Source organism: Pongo abelii, chromosome 4 (assembly GCF_028885655.2).
Source record: "Pongo abelii isolate AG06213 chromosome 4, NHGRI_mPonAbe1-v2.0_pri, whole genome shotgun sequence".
NCBI classification, from domain to species: Eukaryota; Metazoa; Chordata; class Mammalia; order Primates; family Hominidae; genus Pongo; species Pongo abelii.
Window position 1 is genome coordinate 111,073,737 of NC_071989.2, and position 21,114 is coordinate 111,094,850.

Here is a 21,114-nt window from a genome sequence, read left to right on the forward strand (position 1 = left end):
AGAGAAGTGGCTCTAGCTCTTTCAGGATCACCTTTATTTAAAACATTTTCTCATTTATCAGCAAATTTATTTTAGACAGTAAAACATGGATTTACCAGAATTGCCAGCTCATCTTGCTTTTCTTTCTTTTGTGTATTTCATTTGACACTTTTCCTCTGTCATCAAGCTAGTTAACTTCTTTTAACCAATATTTGCCTTATTACATTCTCTCATTGTCCCTTCTGCATGTCACCTTTCTAACCTCCTCATATATTTGTTTTTCCCCTCTTTCTTTTAAGTGTTCTTTTTGTAGCTGTTACGAATTTCAGGTACCTGTTTTTCTCTTTCTTAGACGCCACACGCGGTTCTGCTGTTAAAAGGTTTTCTATCTCATTTGCTCGACACCCAACCAATGGTACGTTTTGCTTTTATTTTAAAAGATACTCCCCTGCTTCATCCCTTTTTTATTTTTATTTTATTTCAAAATGTGGGGTATACAGTATCATTCATTTCTTCATCCTTAATGTCAATTGGCATACAATTCCAACTTTTTATTCACCCAAATTATTGATACTGTCTAGCTCCCTTTTCAGCTGTAATTTACATAATAATTTAACATTACTCATCAAACTTTTAATGACCACAATGATGATGAGTTTTAATGCTAAATTAACACCTGAAAATTTCTTCTAATTTCTTAGATGATCAGTCTACACAAATTTTTTAATTACAATGAGTATTATTTAATTTTTCTTAATTCTCAATAACTTTTTTCTTCCTAATTTTCTGATCACATGGTTGTTTTATTGAGATATTTAAACAAAAATACAGAGCCACCCATGTCAAACAGCCAAATAAGATGTGTCTTTGAAAAATTCTTGGGCACCTGGTGATGCATATTTCACTGTATAACATCATCTGTTCCTGACTATTTTTCTAAAGCAAAACCCTGTTCGGTCTGGAGCACTCTGAAAACTTTGTCCAGCATTCACTTTGTTCTTGTGTAGCAATGTGGTTTGCTATTATCAAGCAACCAATTCCTTTTAGTACCACTGCTTTTTCTTAAAATTTAGAGGACTCCTGATAGGAAGATTAAGTTAAGATCTAGAAACCCAATTCTGTTAAATTCCATTTTTGAGGCTGAATAGGAAAGTGTTTCATGACCATTATTGTAAAAGGAATTATTGCAGCATCACAACTTCTAACATAGAGCTTGATATTGTGGGGCAAGAGGGAATATTTACTGATCATTTTACAATAATTCAGGATCAAAGAATTTTAAAGAGAACTTACAGATTTTTGCTTGTATTATACATGGAATGAAGATACTTTTATCCCTGGAACTCTTTTTCTTTTTAACTGCAAGTAAGTCTTTTCAAAAACTCAAGTCAGATCTTTCAGAAATTTTTATGAAGCTGAAGGATTCAACACAAGTTTATGGTCATTCTCCCCCTTCTGGATTAACAACACATCTAAATAACAGTGCACTAATAATTCTTGAAGGTGGAATAAGAAGATCTCATCCTCAACAAGTAAAAATTTAGCCTTAAAGCTTAATGTGCTTTCCCTTCATTGTAGCTGTTTAAATGCTACTTTTTGAAGAAAGTGATTCTTATTTGATACAGCTGCAGCTTCTAAAGAAACCACATGCGTAAGAACCTCTTAGAAGAAACACAGAAGTCACAAGAAAAACAGAAGCCACAAAAATTCTAAGAAGAGACATTGAAGGTTTAAGACCATAGTTTTTGTACTGGATGCTGTGTGTTTAAAACCAGTATTTGAGGTATTATCATCTAGGAGAATCTGTGTTTAACTGAAGGTTTTTAAAAATGAAAAATATTTATGTTAAATTTAATAGAAAATAGAGTAATTTTATATTCCTTTGGTTTAGGCTCTTTTTTAAAAATGTGGATTTCCCGCACATACAAATGCACATAAGATGCATTCTTTTCTATTCTACAAATATTTCTTTTGAGTTTTAAGGTTTCCTTTTTTCCTTTTTTAATACTGTGTTGTCTTATCTGTCGTATGAATTGTCATTTGACTCTTCCTTTTACTTTTTACTTCCCCTTTCATGTTATTTCCATCTTTAACACATATCATGGACTTACCCCTCCCTTCATCTTTAGTTCAAGGAACATGGTGAAACAAGTATCTTCTGACAGTGCTTTACCTTATTTTCTGGGCCTCTGTGCAGAACACCTACACCTCTATAGGTGCTGGTCCGTTTCCTCTGTGGAATTTCTAGGCTCCAGTGGTATGTTTTTATAGCTTCTAAACATGTCAGCAGGGTGGCTTTTTAAATTGCTGCGCTAACCCTTTCATTGTGCATTAAAGGAAAAGTTTACTAAAGATACGTGGAAAAAAATGTAGTCTAGAGGAACTTAATTATATTGTCATTTGCCTGTTATAAAATCTAGCAGGCAAATGAAATAAAATAATTGCTATAAAAGATTTATAAACTTTGTGAGGAAAGAAGAAAAGATCTCATCGTTAAGTTTAGTGTAATGCAAAGAAAGGGTTTGCGCTCATTTGCATGAATCTTGTACTTCTAAAAAATGTAACAGTTGTGCAAGCCTAATTTCTTTAGTGCTTAATTTAGGTGCTTTAGCTGCTGTTATGGTATAGTTTTGTTTTTGTTTTTGTTTTTAAAGTATGTGTAATGTTCTGTCATGCTTTGGTTTGCACCTGAAAATCAGACATATCAGTTTTGCAAGTCCTTTGGTTATTTTCCTAGGAAGATTAGATTCTCTTTTAACCAAAGTTTCCTTGTTCTAACTGAGAATTAGGCAGTTCTTGGGTCAATATTTCCTTCAATATTTAAATGAATCAAACATCAGTCAATTTAAAAATGAGCAGAGTGTTGCAGTCTGAGGTTAATTTTTTACTTTTAATGATATTTGACTTTATATAAAACTTTATTTGAGTATTATAAGTATTTAACTGCGGGAAATTAGTTTGAATTTTTGGAAGAGTAGATGCAGAAAGACTCGTTATTTTTAACAGTATATGAAAGCAATTTTAAAAGCCATTCAGTTGAATAAAGTTTAAATAAACAGGCAATTTTCTTTTTTAAAAAAGTGAATAACCTGTATCCTATTTGTTTAAAAACATAAACTGTGTATTTAAGTGCTTTTGTTTCACTGATGGTATTAATACATATTTGCATGGTTGTTTTCATAAAATTTTTGTATTTCTGTGCCATTGTTAAATAGGAACATAGTTGTATTTTGTATTGCTTTTTACTTGGCCTAACTTTACACAGCCAGTGATTCCTAGTAATATAATTATGTGTTAATTCAGTAAAGGTAGGTGAAATACGTTTTGGAATTTTTATTCCAGCATGAATGAATGAATGTTGTTTGGAGTTCATACTAGAGAGTATCATTGGTCTTGGCACACCTGGAAAAGTATCTAAAATAATTATTCACAAGTAATTATATAATTTTTCAACAAGAACTTACTGTTAGCGTCCTGGCATCAGGGATACATCATGTGGCATCAGTTTATTCACCTATTGAATAGACCTGACTTCAAAAAATAAAAACTGAAAACTTGTATTTCTTTGCTTTTTTTTTCCCCCTACGTTTTTTAAAGTATTATTCTTAGATTTTACCAATATAGAATGAAATTGTGTGCATGCGATACTACATGATTACATTTAAAAAGAAATCTTTGTCACATCTTGTTCCAGCTCCATATTGCATAGCATCTGGTGTCATGACTTCAGAGATATTGTGTGTTTGCATGTAATAGATTGAAAAGACCTAAACTGTCCAGTTCTAAGCAGTAGTCTTCCTTTTTAATTACTGATTTTTAAAATATCCATCTTTTATTTTTTGTTTTTGGTTTTTTTCTCTTCTAGGCTTTGAATTGTATTCCATGGTGCCATCTATTTGTCCTCTAGAAACTCTTCATAATGCCCTATCTTTAAAGCAAGTGGATGAATTTCTTGCTTCCATTGCTTCTCCATCATCTGACGTTCCACGGAAGACCGCTGAAATTTGTAGGAAATTTTTCTTTCATTGTTATTATTTAGTTGCTGGGCAACTACATACTATCTGAATATAACAGGAATTATAATAACATAAAAGCAGGTAGTGGTAATGAGTAGGAGTACAAAGGAGCATAAAGGGACATTATTAGGAATTCTTTGGTGTAATGTGAACTGTACCTCTTTTTTTTACTCTCTGCCAAAATCTTTTCTTCTTACCAAAAAAAAAAAACAAAAAAACAAAAAACCAATAGCAGTAGAAGTCAACAAAATATAGGGTTGTGGTCTTTTGTTAAAACTATGTTTGCTAGAAATCTCATATTCCTATTGTATATCATTTTATAACAAAGTTTTTAAAAACTGCAAAATATCAGTCCACATTAACCCATTCATATACACTTATCTCCTGACTACCTTTGGTAAGTAGTTAGAAAGAGCTTTTAACTAAAGACAGCAAATTAGGACAACAATTTTTCAAATTGTGTATCTCAGAAAACATTCTGAAGAGGTTAATTTGTGTGTTTGAAGAAAAGATGTTCATGGTTAAATAAGTTTTAGAAACTATGTTATATCCCACCTCCCTTTGGAGAGGTATAGCTACATTAGCATATAAAAGGCTGACGTTCTTCTGTAAAGAAAGCTGTATAACCCAGATTTTCCAAAACTTATTTTTTAGAAAACACTTTTTTGGTAACACATTAAATACCATGTGGCACTATTCTGAGGGACATCATTTTGGGAAATGCTCAAGGCTTCCTTTTTAGGTGTGAGAAGTCAGCTGCCAGTTGTCGTTTTCAGCTCTATAGGATTCCTCAGTACTTGGGAAATTCCAGTTTGGAAAGCATTAGTTTTGGGAGAGAGTGCTTTGCTTAGAGCTAAGAATCTTACTATTCTAGTCATATCTTAGAAAGTGACAAACTTTCTTTGTATATCATTCCTCTTTTTCTGAGTGCTGTAAATAAATTTTGCTCAAGAATAAAATGAGATATTAGCGCTCTCGGAGTGAATACCACTTTTATGTCTGACTGTCATTCTCTTCTCTTTCCTGGGCCATCACATCGTATAATTCTAGAGTGCTCTATTCTCTTTATATTCTGTCTAAATGATACCCCCTGCATTTATACAAACTAGTGACCTTTCCCTTTTCTTCCATTTTTGGTAGTAGAGGCCAGCTTTCAATCATTAACAGTAATAGAGATGTATACTGGTGAGTGTTCTAAAATACTTCACTTTAGGGATGGTTTTAGGAAGTAGGTCTTAATTTAAAAATTTGCATATAAATGTATCCGATTCTGAGAATTGATAATACTCCAAATGAAATAACTTCTCCAAGTGGTAAAGGTCAGAGACAGGAAAATGAAGGTGGTCATCTCCTTTTATATTCTCAATAACCTGATAGAATGGACAATGCCGTTACCTCAGAATGCAGTAGAGAACCTGAATAAATTCTAGTTTACCCCTTCACCCTTAATGATGTTTCATTGCTTCCCTGGGGCAAGGATTTGAAATCTTAAAATAGAGATTAAATAATTATTCTAATTAGTAAATAAGAGTTTAGGGGTAGATCTCAACATTATTTAGATTTTAGAAGACTCGCAGTGAATGATTTGAAGGTAATAGAATTAGTAATGACGTGTTTGTTATGAAAGGATAATTTTAGTAGAATATTTACAAAAAGATAATATTTTAAGGTTTGTTCTGTGGTACTCTTGATGGATTCATTTTGTGGTTAGTGAATTCAGTTCATCAGAGTGTATTATTGAAGGATATTAATGAGGCAAAGGATATTAGATTCTTTTTCCAGTTGTGCTAATTTCTAATTAGCTCTTCTCTATATCATGGATACAAATTGTACCTCAGTCCCTCTAGCTATCTTAAAATTTCATGCAATTAGTTACTAACAGAACTAGATGAGAAAGTAAATGTACTTAATGTGGCTCATAGAATTGGACAAACCTTAGAGATAATCTAGTTCATTGGTCTTCAAACTGTATTCCCAAGAGTCTTTGGAAATTCCATGAGGAAGAGAAAGATGCTGAATATTTGGGGCTTGTGTCTTTCATGGCTGCTTCAACCAGAGTATCTGCTTTGGTCTATTTTATTTAAGATTTCACTTAAGAACAGCTTTACTGTTTAAAGAAAAAATCGTAGAAAGACAGTTGAGGAAATCAATGAATTAGTGGTCAAGCAAGACTAAAACCCAGGTCTTCTAAAGCCTCTATTTTTCTCATTATTTTTGAATAGCAAAGAAAATAGGATGCCAGTTATGATGAAAGTATTTTAATCACGTATTTTATAGAGTAGCTGTAGGAATACTATTTATTAAATTATAGGCTATTAATATTATTTGCAGTTAGTTCCCTGAGTTATCAAGCTGTAGTATCATATACATACAATTATATTCATTTTGTGGTGTTTATAACAAGGGAAAAGGAACTGTTAATCATTTTCTGTCCTTCCAAGTTTTTTTTCTCATCTAACACAAAATTAATAAATATTAATACTAGAAGATAGCTTACAATGGGGAAGTGACAATATCAGATTGGAGAAAAAGGAGTAGGTATATTAATTAGGATAAGTTAGTGATGGAAGTTCATAGAGTAGGGGAAAAATATGCAAGCAGAAAAGGGCTAAGTAAAGCTATGTTGTTTTATGATGTTTTAAGGACTTTTTATCACTTAGATTATTTTCATTAGTGACTACTTTGAGCTCTTTCAGTTAAATGAATAATCATTCATTGTAGGTGTCAACCAGCAAAGGCACATTTGCCATAACTAGCCCACATCTTGATTTTCAAAAGCACGCTGCCTCTCCCTTTGTTTAGGCAGTGTAGAAGCTCATGCCAGTAGTGTCTCTTTCTCCCCTACTTTGGCCTGTCCTTGCCCAGAGGATTCCATACTTAAGAATTATCCCTACTTCTCCTTTTTACACCTCTCAATTTCTCTGCCTTAGTTAGAAAGAAAACCAGAAAAACCCAACTTAAAATTCCCTCCCTCTCATTTAGTCAAATTTCAACTGGCTAATATAGGAAAATAGTATCTTTTATTACTTATAACTTAATTAGTTTATTCCTAAATGTGATAGTTTAGTATACCATTATATTTGTAGATGAAACATCCCTGAATCTGTAATTGTTATTTTTTTTTAAGAGAAAAACAGTTTGAGACTCTGTCTCTTTATCTTTTTTCCCCCCTGAGACAGAGTCTTACTCTGTCGCCCAGGCTGGAGTGCAGTGGCACAATTACGGCACACTACAGCCTCAACCTTACAGGCTCAAGCAGTCCTTCTGCCTCAGCCTCCCAAGTAGCTGGAACCACAGGCCCAGCTAATTTTTAAATTTTCAATAGAAATGAGGCCTCCCTGTGTTGCCCAGGCTGGTCTTGAACTCCTGGGGTCGAGCGATCCTCCTGCCTTGCCTAACTAAATTATAAGTAATAAATAAGTCAAATTATTTTTCTGTATTAGCCCGTTGAAATTTATCCTCCCAGTCCCTGGCCAGGCACGGTGGTTCATGCCTGTAATTCCAGCATGAAACACCACGCCTGGTGAGGGGATTACTGACTCTGTTACCAGGCAAGAAAACTATGCCATTAGCTCTTTTCCATGCCTTAAAAACCTCAGTTTCTGTCAGGAAAGGATAAAGTCTGTCGCTCTATTCTTGGCATTCCTTTGGTGCATACTATTTAAATGCTTTTTATTTACAGTATAAACAAACATCTATTTGTCTAAGGCCATAAGAGAACTATCTTTTTATAAAAAAAGATGATTTTGCTGAATTTACCTGGACCATTTTCTTCTGTTATTATGAATATTCGTAGGGTCACTAAATTATAAGAAACTTTCTATGATGTTAAGATATAATTGGCAGGAAATTATTAAATTAACATTTGTTTATTTTTTTTTTCAGCCTCTACAGCTTTACATTCCAGTCCAATAATGAGAAAAAAAGTATCTTTAAATACGTATACACCTGCAAAGATCCTCCCAACACCACCAGCTACCTTAAAGAGTACTAAAGCAAGCAGCAAACCAGGTTAGGGGTGTGTGTGTTGAGTTTGTGGATTTGCACAGAAATTAGAGGAATAGTAACTTGCGTTTTAAATGCCAAATTTGTTTTTAATTAGGATCTTTGCACTTCCCTAGAGCGTAATGATCCTAAGGGTTAAAAATCTATTATTGTAGTCAATTGATATATATTTGTTTTTTGTCTGTTGTCTTCCCCTCTCCCCACATCTGTTAACAAAATATATTTCACAGTCACACTTTTCCCCAAACTAATTTACGGACTGTCTTCTTTTGCCTTTCTTTTGAGTTTAAGGCATCATCTTATATGAAAATTTCTATAGGCCGGGCATAGTGGTGCCCACCTGCAATCCCAGCTACTCAGGAAGTGGAGGTATGAGGATTACTTGAGCCCAGGAGTTCAAGTCCAGCCTAGGCAACGTAGCAAGACCCTGACTCAAGTATTAAAAAAAGAAAGAAAAAAATTGTTTTCTCTTTCCTGATAATATTTTCATCTCTCCATTCTCAGTCTGATTATGTAACTACCAAAATTAACTATCTTTTATTAGCATTTTTCTACTTTAATTTCGTGGCACATTTAATTGTATTTTTGACCCTTCTGAAATGCTCTCTTACCCTATTACTCTATTGTGATATTCTATCCATTTATCTTATTCCTCTACTTTTCTTGTTTGATCATCCTTCTTTCTACTTTCTTATCCCAGACAAGAACATGATACTCATGATATTCATTTTTCTTACCATGTATCTTTTTTCCTCAGAGAATTTCATATACCTCCAAGGCTTTGACAACAGCCTCATTGCAGTTGTCTTCATTCTTTTCCTCTAGTGCTCTCATATATTCTTTTGGTCAAGAGTTTGTGCTTAACAGTCAGAGAAACCTAGATTAAAATCTCAGTTCTGCTACTTATTAGCTATGTGACTCTGGACAAGTTACTTAACCTCTCTGATCCTTAGTCTCATAGTCATAAAATCAGGTTAATAGTACCTTCTTCATATAACTGTCAGAAATGATTGCAATCTTGTATACAAAGTACTTGGCACACATAGTAAACACTTACTAAATGGTAACTGCTATTAATTGTTATACTGTATCCAAACTGTTCTCTTTACTTCTCCCCAAATAAATTCCCTTAGCATTCATGCCATTTTTTTCTATTAAAATGTTTTCCCTTTTACCTCACATCCTTGAAGACTCAACCCAACCTCTTCCACTGATAATGTATTTATATGATTATCAAAACAAGAACTTCAATAACACTCTGTGCTACTGATTTGATCTATTATACCTGATTATAACTCTATCAGATTACCAGGCCTTATAAGTCGGGGGCAATATCTTAAACCACAAATCTTACAGATTTGAACCTTGCACATTCCAACTAATAAGTATGTGAAACAACAGACAATTGAATAAGTATCTTAAACATAAGTTGTGATGCATCCCATATGCCATACAAAGCTAACATTTGTATAGTTCTTTATATTATAAGCATTTTTCTATTAATTCTCATAGTTCTCACCATAACCTTTAGAGGTCAATACCATTCTTATGTCCATTATAGATGAAAAAAGTAACAGAGATAGTAACTTATCAGCTTACATAGCTAGTAGTCAGTAGACCTAGGATTTGAATGCATTTTGACTCATAGTACATTGTTCTTTAGACACATAATAAATGCATTAGTTCATATACATTTTTAAGTAATAAAGTAAAAATGGTGTTATATTTGATATTTCAAATGTTAAGTCAACCTTGCATCCGTAGGATGAACCCTACTCAGTTATGATGTATTATATATATGAAGGTCTATAAAATTCTCTGAGGAAAAAAACGTAGGGTAAGACAAATGAACAGAGTAGCATGTCACTGTCTGGGATAAGAAAGCGGGAAAAAGAAGGATCATCAACCAGGAAAGTAGAAGGATCAGAGAAACAGAAAGAATATCATGATAGAGTAATATCTTGCAAGTCAGGATAAGAGAGCATTTCAGGAAGGATCAACAGTACAATCAGATGTGCCACGAAGTTAAGATAGAAAAATGCTGACAAAAGATAGTTAAATTTGATTTTGAAGAAATTTGCATCTGCATTTGTGAAAGATAGGATATTGGTCTGTAGTTTTTTTTGTTTCTGTTTTTGTAATGCCTTTTTCCAGGTTTTGGTATCAGAGTAATGCTAGCTTCATAAAATAATTGGGAAATGCTTTCTATTTTCTGAAAGAGTTTTTATAAGATTTTTGTTTCTTCCTTGAATGTTTGATAGAATTAATTTTATATCAATTAATTTTGATAGAATTTATGTTTCCTTTTTATGATACTTTTGGTAGCTGTATTTTTTTTAGGAATTTGTTCATTTTATCTAAGTTGTCAAATTCATTGCTCTTTTATTATCTTTTTAATGAATGTTACTAACTTCTGTTATTCATGATACTGGTAATTTGTGTTCTGTTTTTTTTTTGTGATCATTCTCACTAGGGATTTATCAATTTTGTTGACTTTTTCAAAGAACCAACTTTTGGCTCTTTGTATTTCTGTTGGGTTTATGTTTAAAACACAATTTTTTTTTTTTTTTTTTTTTGAGATGGAGTCTCCCTCTCTTGCCCAGGCTGGAGTGCAATGGTGTGATCTCGGCTCACTGCAACCTCCACCTCCCGGGTTCAAGGGATTCTCCTGTCTCGGCCTCCTGAGTAGCTGGGATTACAGGTGACCGCCACCACGCCTGGCTAATTTTTTTGTGTTTTTAGTAGAGATGGGGTTTCACCATGTTGGACAGGCTGGTCTCGAACTCCTGACCTCAGGTGATTCGCCTGCCTCAGCCTCCCAAAGTCCTGGGATTACAGGTGTGAGCCACCGCACCCGGCCTTAAAACACAATTTTTAAAAAGTTATTTTAAATTAATTATTTTAATTATTTTAAAAATTATTTTCTACGTCCTACTTACTTTGGGTTTACTTTTATCCTCTATTTCTAGTTTCTTAGGTCATTGATTGCTATCTATTTCAAACATTTAAACCTTTAAGTTTCCCTCTAAGCATTTTAGTTGAGTCTCACAAAAGTTATATTGTATTTTCATTATCATTCAGTTAGAAATACTTTCTAGTTTATTTGTGATTTCTTCTTTGATCCATTGCATATTTAGAAGTATATTGGTTAAATTCCAAATATTCAGGGGTTTTTTATTGTTTTTAATCAATTTCTTATTTAGTTCCATTGCAGTTATAAAAACATACACTGTGTGATTTCAGTCTTTTAAATGTGGGACTTATGGCTTAACATCTGGAATATTTTGAATATAATTTGTGTACTAAAAAAAAACCCAAATGTTTATCTTATAGTTCATTGGTCCTAATGGACACTATTTTATCATTATGCGTGAGGTCAAGGTTGTTGATAATGTTCAGATAGTCTGTCTTTTTACTATTTGGCTTTTCTTTGGCAGAGGGGTGGTCAAGGAAGGGACTGATTGTTCTATCGGTTGTACAGAGAGCGATTACGCTCACAACTGCAGAATTGTCTGTTTCTCCCTTTAACTTGGTAGATTTTTGCTTTTTGTGTTTTGGAGCTCTGTTATATAATTAGATGCATATTTGATTATTGGATATTCTTAATATATTGACTCATTTATTATCGTGACTTTTTTCTCTTTAATTTCCAGTAATGTTTTGTTTTATTTTATCTGATGTGATATAGCTCGTCAAACTTTATTTATGCAAGGCATTCTAACAATATCTGCCTTATGGTTGCAGTTTACAGTTCATTAACATTTAATGTAATTGTTGATATGTTGAGGTTAGTCTACTACTTTATGTTTTCTGTTTATTCCTTTTGATTATTATACCTTTATTCTTTCCTACTCTACCTCATTTTGTACTAATTCAATATTTTTAAGAATTTTATTTAACTTTTTCTATGGACTTTTGCTATATCTTTTTGCATTTTTTTGTTGCTCTAAATATATATTCCTAATTTTTCACCATCTACTTAGGGTTAATTTTGTACCACTGAAAGTAAAATGTAGAAACCTTGCCACTGTATAGATTCATTTACCTTACCTTCTTCCCATTCTTTACACATAGTTATCCTTATGTGTTACTTCCACATATATTGTAAACACTACAATACAATGTTATGATATTTGCTTTAAACAGTCATATGTATTTTAAAGAAACTTAGAGGAGAAAAAGATTCTATATTTATCCATATATTTGCCATATTTTTTGCTCTTTATTCCTTCCTTGAAGTCTGTGTTTCCATCTGGTTTCATTTGCCTTCAGCCTGAAGCTTTTTAGCATTTCTTAATCTGCAGGTCTGTTGGCAACAAATTCTATTCATTTTATTGTGTCTGAAACATGGCTTTATTTTGCCTTCATTCTTGCAGTGTAGTTTTGCCGAATAGAGAATTCTGGGTAGAAAATTTTTTATTTCAGCACTTTAATGATATTCCACTGTCTTCTGGTTCCCATTGTTTCTGATAAGAAGACTTAGTTAATTTGAATTACTGTCCGCATAAATGCAATGGGTTGTTTTTCTGTGCTTGCTTTCAATGTTTTCTCTTTATCTTTGCTTTTCAGCAGGTTGACTATGGCATATTTATGTCTATTTTTTTTTCTTTTTTGGTAATACTCCAAAAAAGATGTTCATTGGTTGATGTTGATTTGGTTGATTTGGTTGATGTTTACTTTTACTTCTACTTTTCATTCTGTTGTTAAACCCATGTAGTTTTTATTTCAGACCTTTTATTTCAGATATTTATTCTTTTAGATGTTCTGTTTGATTCTTTTAAATAGTTTTTTTGCAGGGATTTTTCTCTTTTTATTCATTATAAACTTATGTTTCTTTGTCCTAGAGCATAGTTAGAATTGCTGCTTTAAAATTCTTGTCTGTTAATCTGACTCATCTCCAAAGTGATCTGTATCAATTTATGCATTCTCAGCAGGAAAGATGTTTTTCTGTTTCTTAGTATATTAATTTTGGATTATATTGTAGACATTGTGAATGGTATGTTATAGAAACTCTGGATTTTGTTATTTCTGTTATGTTCCTCCAAAAAATATTGTTTTGTTTGTTTTTAAACAAAGAGTTAGGCTTAGCTGAGCTCAGATTGTAAAATATGGTGTTCCGTGAAGTGGCTGGCAAAAATTTCAGTTCATTTTTTGCTTTAGCTGGGCTCCTTGGACTTTACTCTGCTCATGCCATACATTTGACCATCATTTACAAATAGAATTGTGGGCTCATCCTTTTTGAGATTTTCCACCTTACTTTCTAGCAGCTGTAGTTGCTGCAATACTTGTCTTCTGCTTCTTATGTTGGACTTCTAGCCATGGTACATGGTGCATATTAGGGCCTGTCCTCAGGCTAAAAAGAAGGGGAATGTTATTCCATATTGTTCCCTTTTTCCAAGTGCTGATTCTTGTCTAGTAACAGCCTGCTCTTGTTCACTATTTAGTATCTTCAGGTGGTTCTTCCTCATATTTAGTACAGAGTGTATATTTGTTATCTGTGGGAAGATTGGTCTAATAGGAGCTTACCCATACATCTTTTCATCCATAGTAGAAATGTAATAATGTAATGCCACCTAGAATGGTTTTTTATTTTATTTATGTATTTATGTATTTATGTATTTATTTATTTATTTATTCATTTATTCTTTTGCAACAAGGTCTTGTTCTCTTACCCAGGCTGGACTGCAGTGGTGCAATCATGGCTTACTGCAGCCTCAACCTATCAGGCTCAAGCAATCTTCCTACCTTGGCCTCTTGAGTAGCTGAGACTATAAGTGTGCGCCACCACACCCAGCTAATTTTTAAAGTTTTTTGTAGAGAAGTAGGTCTCACTGTGTTGCCAGGGCTCGTCTTGAACTTCTGGGCTCAAGCGATCCTCCCACATTGGCCCTCCAAAGTGTTGGGATTACAGGCATGAATCACCCTGCCTGGCCTAGAATAGTTTTTTGATAATTCATTAAGACTTCATGTTGGTTTAGACACGGAAGGATGATTCCTAAGTCAAGATAGCTTCTCGTTTTCTTACCTTCTAGCTTTTTAGAGAGGGATAAGATAGAAGATACAAGAGGAAATAGATGCTTGTAGGGAAAATTATGAGTTCAGTTTGTGCATATTAAGTTTGTCTTTCTCGTCAGGTATCTTTAAAGAAAGTTTCAATTGGCAGTTGTATATACGTATCTTGAGCTAAAGGAAAAGGCACAGGCCAGAAGTATAAATTGAAAAATCATTAGCACAATGGATGGTAGTTAAAAATTATGAAAATATATTCATTTCCTAGGAAGAATGTAGAGTAAAATGAGAAATTAATTTTGTGAACATAGCCCATTGTCATTACCTTTCTATATTTGTGTTGAATTCTGAAAAGTAAAAGGTTAAAAATGCTATATTAAATTTTTACATTTCATTTACATCACAATTATAACAAGAATTGTTTTGTCAATCAGCAGTATTATTTGAATTTGGATTGTTTGTGTAAATTTAAACAATAGTTTTGTTTTTGTTTTTGTTTTGTGTAGCTACGAGTGGACCTTCTAGTGCAGTTGTTCCTAATACCTCATCTCGGAAAAAGAATATAACTAGCAAAACAGAAACGCATGAACACAAAAAAAACACTGGGAAAAAGAAATGAAATCTTAGCAGAAGCTGGAACTTTTTATACTTATAAAAATAGTATGTTCTTATGCTTCTCCTTATGCATTTATGTGTTCACTTAAAAATGTTTTTAAATCTAAGGATTTCTTTGTTTATGTTCAGGTAAGGAACTTTTGTCATGATCTGGAAATGTTTAAAACAATGTTTGTTAGCATTCTGTGAGTAGCAAAACTTATAGTGATAAAAATCGATTGTTGTTAATATGATGTTTACCATGTGCACATAGTAATGAAAAGGAACGTAAAAGCCCAGCAGGCTCGTACCAAAGTCACACCAGTAATGCTATGTACTGCAGAGTCTGATGAGATGGCCTTTGTGCACACTTTTATTTTCATGGGATTGCATCTTAGCTGTTAAAACTTCTAGACTGAAATTTGACAGCCAGGGTTACATATTGGGGACTTTTAAAGTGTCTTTCCAAAGAGATTTCATTAACCGTTTAGATTAGAATATCTTTCCCAATTGTTACAGTGACATATGTGCTGCAATATTTAACAACTGGAGTATTAGCCACATAGGTTATTTTTTCAATCTGTGTTTTGAATATTTTTATTGTGTGTTATTTAAAATATTACATATGCAGCTGGGAGAACTACACCTTTGTGCACATAGATTTATATATTAATTTGTAGAAAATATTTTCTTTATATATTTCCTTACCATACAAGGTGCCTTGTTCATCAGGAAAACTTTTGTTTCGTATGTTGACAAGAAAGGCACCTTAAGAGTTTCTTTTTAAGTATAGTTGACAAGTGTATAAATGTTACACTTACTTTCAGAGTTCTTTTTAGATCTAAAGAAGTCAGTTCAAAAATAGAAATCAACAATGTTAGGAGAAATCTGAATTCTGTTAAGTTAGTAAGTATTATGTATAGCATCTGTTTTTAACCATTTCCATTCTTATCCCTAGTGTATCAGTTGATCACACTAAGAAAGCTTAAAGATTGAGCATTTGAAATAAATGCTTTTTATAAATGATTAGATTTTTTAAGGGATATTGAAATCATTGTGCTGTGATTTCATCTGTGATGTGAAAAATCAATTTATTATCCTTGGTGCTTTCCCCCCCACCAATGCACAAATAATTGTGAACAACTTGAAATGACTTAAACTGTAATCCAAATGGGACAATCTGATAAGAATTTCATGCATTGGTAGTTAAATAACTTAAATTGCTAAAGCTTTAGCTTGAAACTTATGTTTAGAAAAACTATTGATTTCCCATGGTATGAATATAACTATTGTAATTCTTCAAATGAGACTCCTCTTACCTTAAATAGTCATATATTAATTAACTTATAGGAAATAAGCATACTATATGTTAGCTGTTTTAAAAGGTACCAGATGTAAGAGTCATAAATATACGCAATTAAAGAAGTTCATATATTTCACATGAATGTAAATGTGTTATATGGAGACATGTCTTGTAAACAGTTGAATGTATGTAAGTTTTCTGTTTGTGAAAATGTTGTTAATGTACTCACTGTGGAGGTAATAAGGAAACTACTTTTTTTTTTAAAGTGGAACCTAATTAAAATATTTCCAGAATCAAAGAGACTTAAATGGTAAATTTTTAAAATTTTCTTATCTCTTAATTTTTAGTTTTCAAAGTAGAAAAAATCAGGAATTTTTTTATTAACTAGTACTTACATATTAAATAAAATTTATTATTGGCTATATACATAGCAATATATTACTTTCCAAACTAGAAAGTACAGTACAACTCACTTTTTCCATTGTTATGCAAGAACTATTACTTTCATGTAGTCACCAAACTCAGTAGTATTGCTCTGTAGACTAGACACTCTATTTGTAAAAATCTTAGAATCATTTTCCAAAACAAATAAAAAGTCTACTATATCAGAACAAAATGTTATAGTTATCACTGTTTAGTTGCAGTTTGACTGAAGCATCTGTTTCTCACTTGATTCTGTCCTGAGAAGATGTGGGATATTTTGGTTTTAAATACTGGGAGATATTTCTTCTTATAGCCCAGTCCTCCATCCCAAAGAGGTGAACTAGCCCAGCATGAAGAATTGTCTACACCCTGAGATATTAATCTTCATAATATATTATTCAGTTCCTTCACCCTTAAAAGCCATATAATAAGCTCAGACCTAACTTAGCCCTTAAAGTCTAGTGCTGGCAGATTCTGCTTCCCTGGTTTAAATGAGTTACGTAGTCCATTCTCAAATACTAGCAAATTTGGGGGCCGTGGTACAGCAATTTTGGGTGAAGAAGGAAAGTGTGCTGAACACCTTATGTCAATGATAGACAAGATATAGAGGCTGAAGGGAATACAGTAAAGTAACAAAAACATATGGCAGTGTGCTTAGTATAAACATAGAGCACAAAGGCAATAGATGGCAATTATGAGAGAAAAGTTAAAGTTCTTCAAGAAATATCCAATTAAAACTCACTAGCCAAGGAAAAAGTTTCTGTTTTCACCCGGATTTCTTTTTGGGTTGACTCTGTCTGACCTAAACGTCCACTGTTAACTAGTGCCATGCCAGTTTGAACCAAGATTTCACATTTTTGTTTTGTATTCATACTTTGGTAGAAATTTCTCAGTCAGTGTTTATTAACTTTACATCATTTTATCCTTGCCTTACTATCTGGACAGTGTAGACTGCCTATATTCTTATTTAGTTGGGGTTGGAATCTCTTCTCTTAGAGTGGCCCAGCAGTTTTAGCCCCTCTCTAATTCTCTTTTCCTGTGTTGGGAGATATCAGAACAACAGAATTCTTGCCAGTGGGAACATTTTTCTTTTTTAGACAAGGTCTCATTCTGTCACTCAGGCTGGAGCGCAGTGGCACAGTCTTAATTCACTACAGCCTTGAACTCCTGGGCTCAAGAAATCTTTCTGCTTCAGCCTCCACACCCAGCTTATGGGAATAATTTTTACACTCCTTCAGAAGGAGTCATTTGTGATTGGAGTCCAAGTAGAAACAGGTTTCCCTCTGTACATAATCATAGATACCAAAATATTACTGTGTAAAGTGTTGTTTATATAGGTCAATTTTTGCGAAAGATCTAATTTCTGTTTTCAGAGAACAGAGCACATTAAAAAATCTATTTAGTATTGTGTACTATATAATTTATGTGAATTATAGCTCCTTAACTAAATATATTACTGAGTTTTTTTTTAAAAAATACTGTAAGTTCTAGGGTACATGTGCACAATGTGCAGGTTTGTTACATAGGTATACATGTGCCATGTTGGTTTGCTGCACCCATCAACTCGTCATTTACATTAGGTATTTCTCCTAATGCTATCCCTCCCCCTGCCCACCACCCACCAACAGGCCCCAGTGTGTGATGTTCCCCGCCCTGGGTCCAAGTACTGTTCTCATTGTTCAATTCCCTCTTATGAGTGAGAACATGCGGTGTTTGGTTTTCTGTCCTTGTGATAGTTTGCTGAGAATGATGGTTTCCAGCTTCATCCATGTCCTTGCAAAGGACATGAACTCATCCTTTTTTTTGGCTGCATAGTATTCCATGGTGTATATGTGCCACATTTTCTTAATCCAGTCTATCATTGATGGACATCTGGGTTGGTCCCAAGTCTTTGCTATTGTGAATAGTGCCACAGTAAACATACGTGTGCATGTGTCTTTATAGTAGCATGATTTATAATCCTTTGGGTATATACCCAGTAATGGTATGGCTGGGTCAAATGGTATTTCTAGTTCTAGATCCTTGAGGAATCGCCACACTGTCTTCCACAATGGTTGAACTAATTTATACTCCCACCAACAGTGTAAAAATGTTCCTATGTCTCCACATCCTTTCCAGCATCTGTTGTTTCCTGACTTTTCAATGATCGCCATTCTAACTGGCGTGAGATTGTATCTCATTTGTGAGATGATATCTCATTGAGATTTTTATAAACTGCTTTTCTTTTGGTTCATGTGCTTTGTCATGGATTGTGAGAAAAACATCTTTTTGCTTAGGGATAACTGTCAATTTCTCCTTTTATTATCAATGGTTTTTACTTTACTTTTTATATAGTATGTGGCTATGTTTTCTGGTGCATATAAATTCATGAATGCTAGATTTTCATTATAGGTTTTACCTTATCATTATTAAAATGTCCTTTTTGTCCATTGGATACTTTTTGTTCTATAAATTGTCAGATATTAAGATTATGACCTATGCTTTATTTTGGCTTGCATTTGCCTGATATTCATCTTTTTACTTTTTGGTATTTGTGTCACTTTGTTTTAGGTTTTTTAATATAGTATATAGTGGGTTTTGCTTTGTGATTCAATTTTAAGATCCCTTTTACTTAATAGATTAGTGTAGTCTGTTTTATGTAATGTATCTTTGCTTTTAGATTATGCTTGCTTTTTTTATTGCTTTAAAATTCTTTTGTCTTTCTGTAACAATACTTTCCACGGCAAGTAGGAAAATTCTGATTGAAACTGGTTTAAATCATCAGAAAATGTATTATTACACATTTCTGAAGGTCCAAAGGTGGGGTTGGCTTCAGCCACAGTTGCATTAGCCATATTGTCACCAAAAGCCCAAGTGACCTCCCTTGTCACCTCTGGCATAGTATAAACTTTATCCCAAAGTTGTTTTCTCTCGTGTTAACAAGATTGCTGTCGGTTTCAGTGAGGACTACATATTTTTTTGTTCATGTCCAACACAATAAAAATTGAGGGAAGTTCTCTCCCAATCCTGGAATATTAATATTAAGCCATCTACTTCAGTGTGATTGAGCCAACTTATTTGATCATCTACTCACCCCTAGATAAATAGAATTCTCCAGGAGATTCCCATGACCTTACTGACCCTAGAGCAGATGATGGAGTCAGTTTTTCCAAAAAGCCTCAGCACCGTTGACATTTTGGACCATATAATTCTACAACATAGGAAGCTGTTCCATGCATAGCAGCATGTCTAGTAGGATCTCTGTACCTAGCTGTGAAGTGTTGAGAGTCAGTTAAGGTAAGTAGCTGAAATGAAAATAACAATCACATCTTTATTCACTTACTATGATAAAATTATAAGCAAGAGACCAAAAAGGAAAGAAGTGCCAGCTCCCTGTTGTTCCATTTTTCCCCTACCATGGACTAGCACTGGACATGGGTCAATCAGATGACATGCAGTGCAGGCAGAGGAAATTGTTTCACTGCTAAGGAGCAATGAACAAAAGGTTCCTGCCATCTTATGGACCTTGAGGACTGCGGACAGGGAGCAGGGAAGGGTTAGGAGTAGAAAAGAACTGAGAGTGGAGATGAGTGTCTCAGTCAAGGTCCACCGATAGCGAGGTCTCTGTGGAGGCACCTGAAAAGTGTCTCAACCAAGGCCCCTTGATAAGGAAGACTCAGCATGGAGGTGCCTGGTCTAGGAATGCAGCTAGATTTATAGACATGGCCAGCCCAGGGGGTCCTGAGCACCAGGTACAACTACCTCCAGAGACTGGCTGTGTTTAAATCTCATGTGGGAAGGACACCTTTCCCCTACGAAGCCTGTCAGGCAAAGCCTTTGTAATTGCTTATGGTCAGGCCTGAAAGATCACACATCAGACTTTGGCCTGGAACATATCTCCTCACCCTAAATGCCAGCAGCATCGCCTCCAAACTGTGGCAGTCAAAAATGTCTCCAGACATTAGTAAACGTCCTTTGTGAGGGAAGAATTGACCCTAGTTGAGAACCACTGCCCTAAAGCACATGATTCTGTGGAAAAGAAGGATATATGACCAAAATCATCATTTTGGATAGTGAGGGCATGGATAATGGATACATACATAATCAGCAATGTATGCTGTATACTACACTTGCATTGTGTTATTCACATTTGCTATAGTTCGCTTGTTCTGCTAGTGGTTTTTTCCTTCACTATAATTTTGAATTATATTTAATTTTAAAGTATATATATATATTTAGATCCTATCTGTTGACTCCTTGCTGTGAACAATATCCAATTAGTGTATTTTTTCCTCTACTGCACAGTTTTGGTTGATTATTTTTTCCTTTTCATTTCTTTTCTGAACTTTGTTAGCTTATGTTGCATTTCCTTTGGTTGTTTTGCTATGGTGTTTCTGATCAACTACATTTCTTTATGAACTCTATTTCCTTAAGTTCTTTCAGTTATGACAGTATATTCGGTCACATTTTTCATGTGCTCAGTTGATTCATTCTTTCCTGTTGAGTGGTTTTTATCTGCTAATTGTTTCTGCTTGTTCCGTTTCTCCTTTTCTTGAAGTGTTTGTGCATGAACACTGTGCAGGTTTATTTTCAAGTATTACTTACCTTTATATGAGATAAATTTCTTTCTGGCTCATCTATTTGATACAATTTCTTTTCTGTTTGTTTGTTTTTGTTGTTTTTTTAAATGCAATTTCATATGGTAGGTAGGTTTGCTTTTCTTTTTCTTTTTTTTTTTTTTTTTTTGAGATGGAGTTTTACTCTTGTTGCCTAGGCTGGAGTGCAGTGGCATGATCTCAGCTCACT

General features: G+C 33.7%; 2 protein-coding genes across 26 annotated transcripts in view; one reads left to right on the forward strand and one right to left on the reverse strand.

Annotated features, from left to right (window-relative positions):
* The window catches only part of PPIP5K2 (diphosphoinositol pentakisphosphate kinase 2), an 81,107-nt gene extending 64,903 nt beyond the window's left edge, over positions 1-16,204 (forward strand). For 13 of the 25 annotated variants that reach the window (XM_063724210.1, XM_063724207.1, XM_063724209.1 and 10 more), the window contains 3 exons: positions 3,845-3,985; positions 7,881-8,006; positions 14,516-16,204. In XM_063724210.1, coding sequence (XP_063580280.1) covers positions 3,845-3,985; positions 7,881-8,006; positions 14,516-14,628 — 380 coding nt within the window. In that variant the 3' untranslated portion in view covers positions 14,629-16,204. Of the gene's footprint in view, positions 1-331; positions 395-1,604; positions 1,796-3,844; positions 3,986-7,880; positions 8,007-14,515 lie in introns of those variants that run through there. The other 12 variants (XM_063724206.1, XM_063724204.1, XM_063724200.1 and 9 more) reach the window with 2 other exon arrangements.
* The window catches only part of GIN1 (gypsy retrotransposon integrase 1), a 156,376-nt gene that overhangs the window by 97,382 nt on the left and 37,880 nt on the right, over positions 1-21,114 (reverse strand). The gene's annotated exons all lie outside the window — the stretch shown is intronic.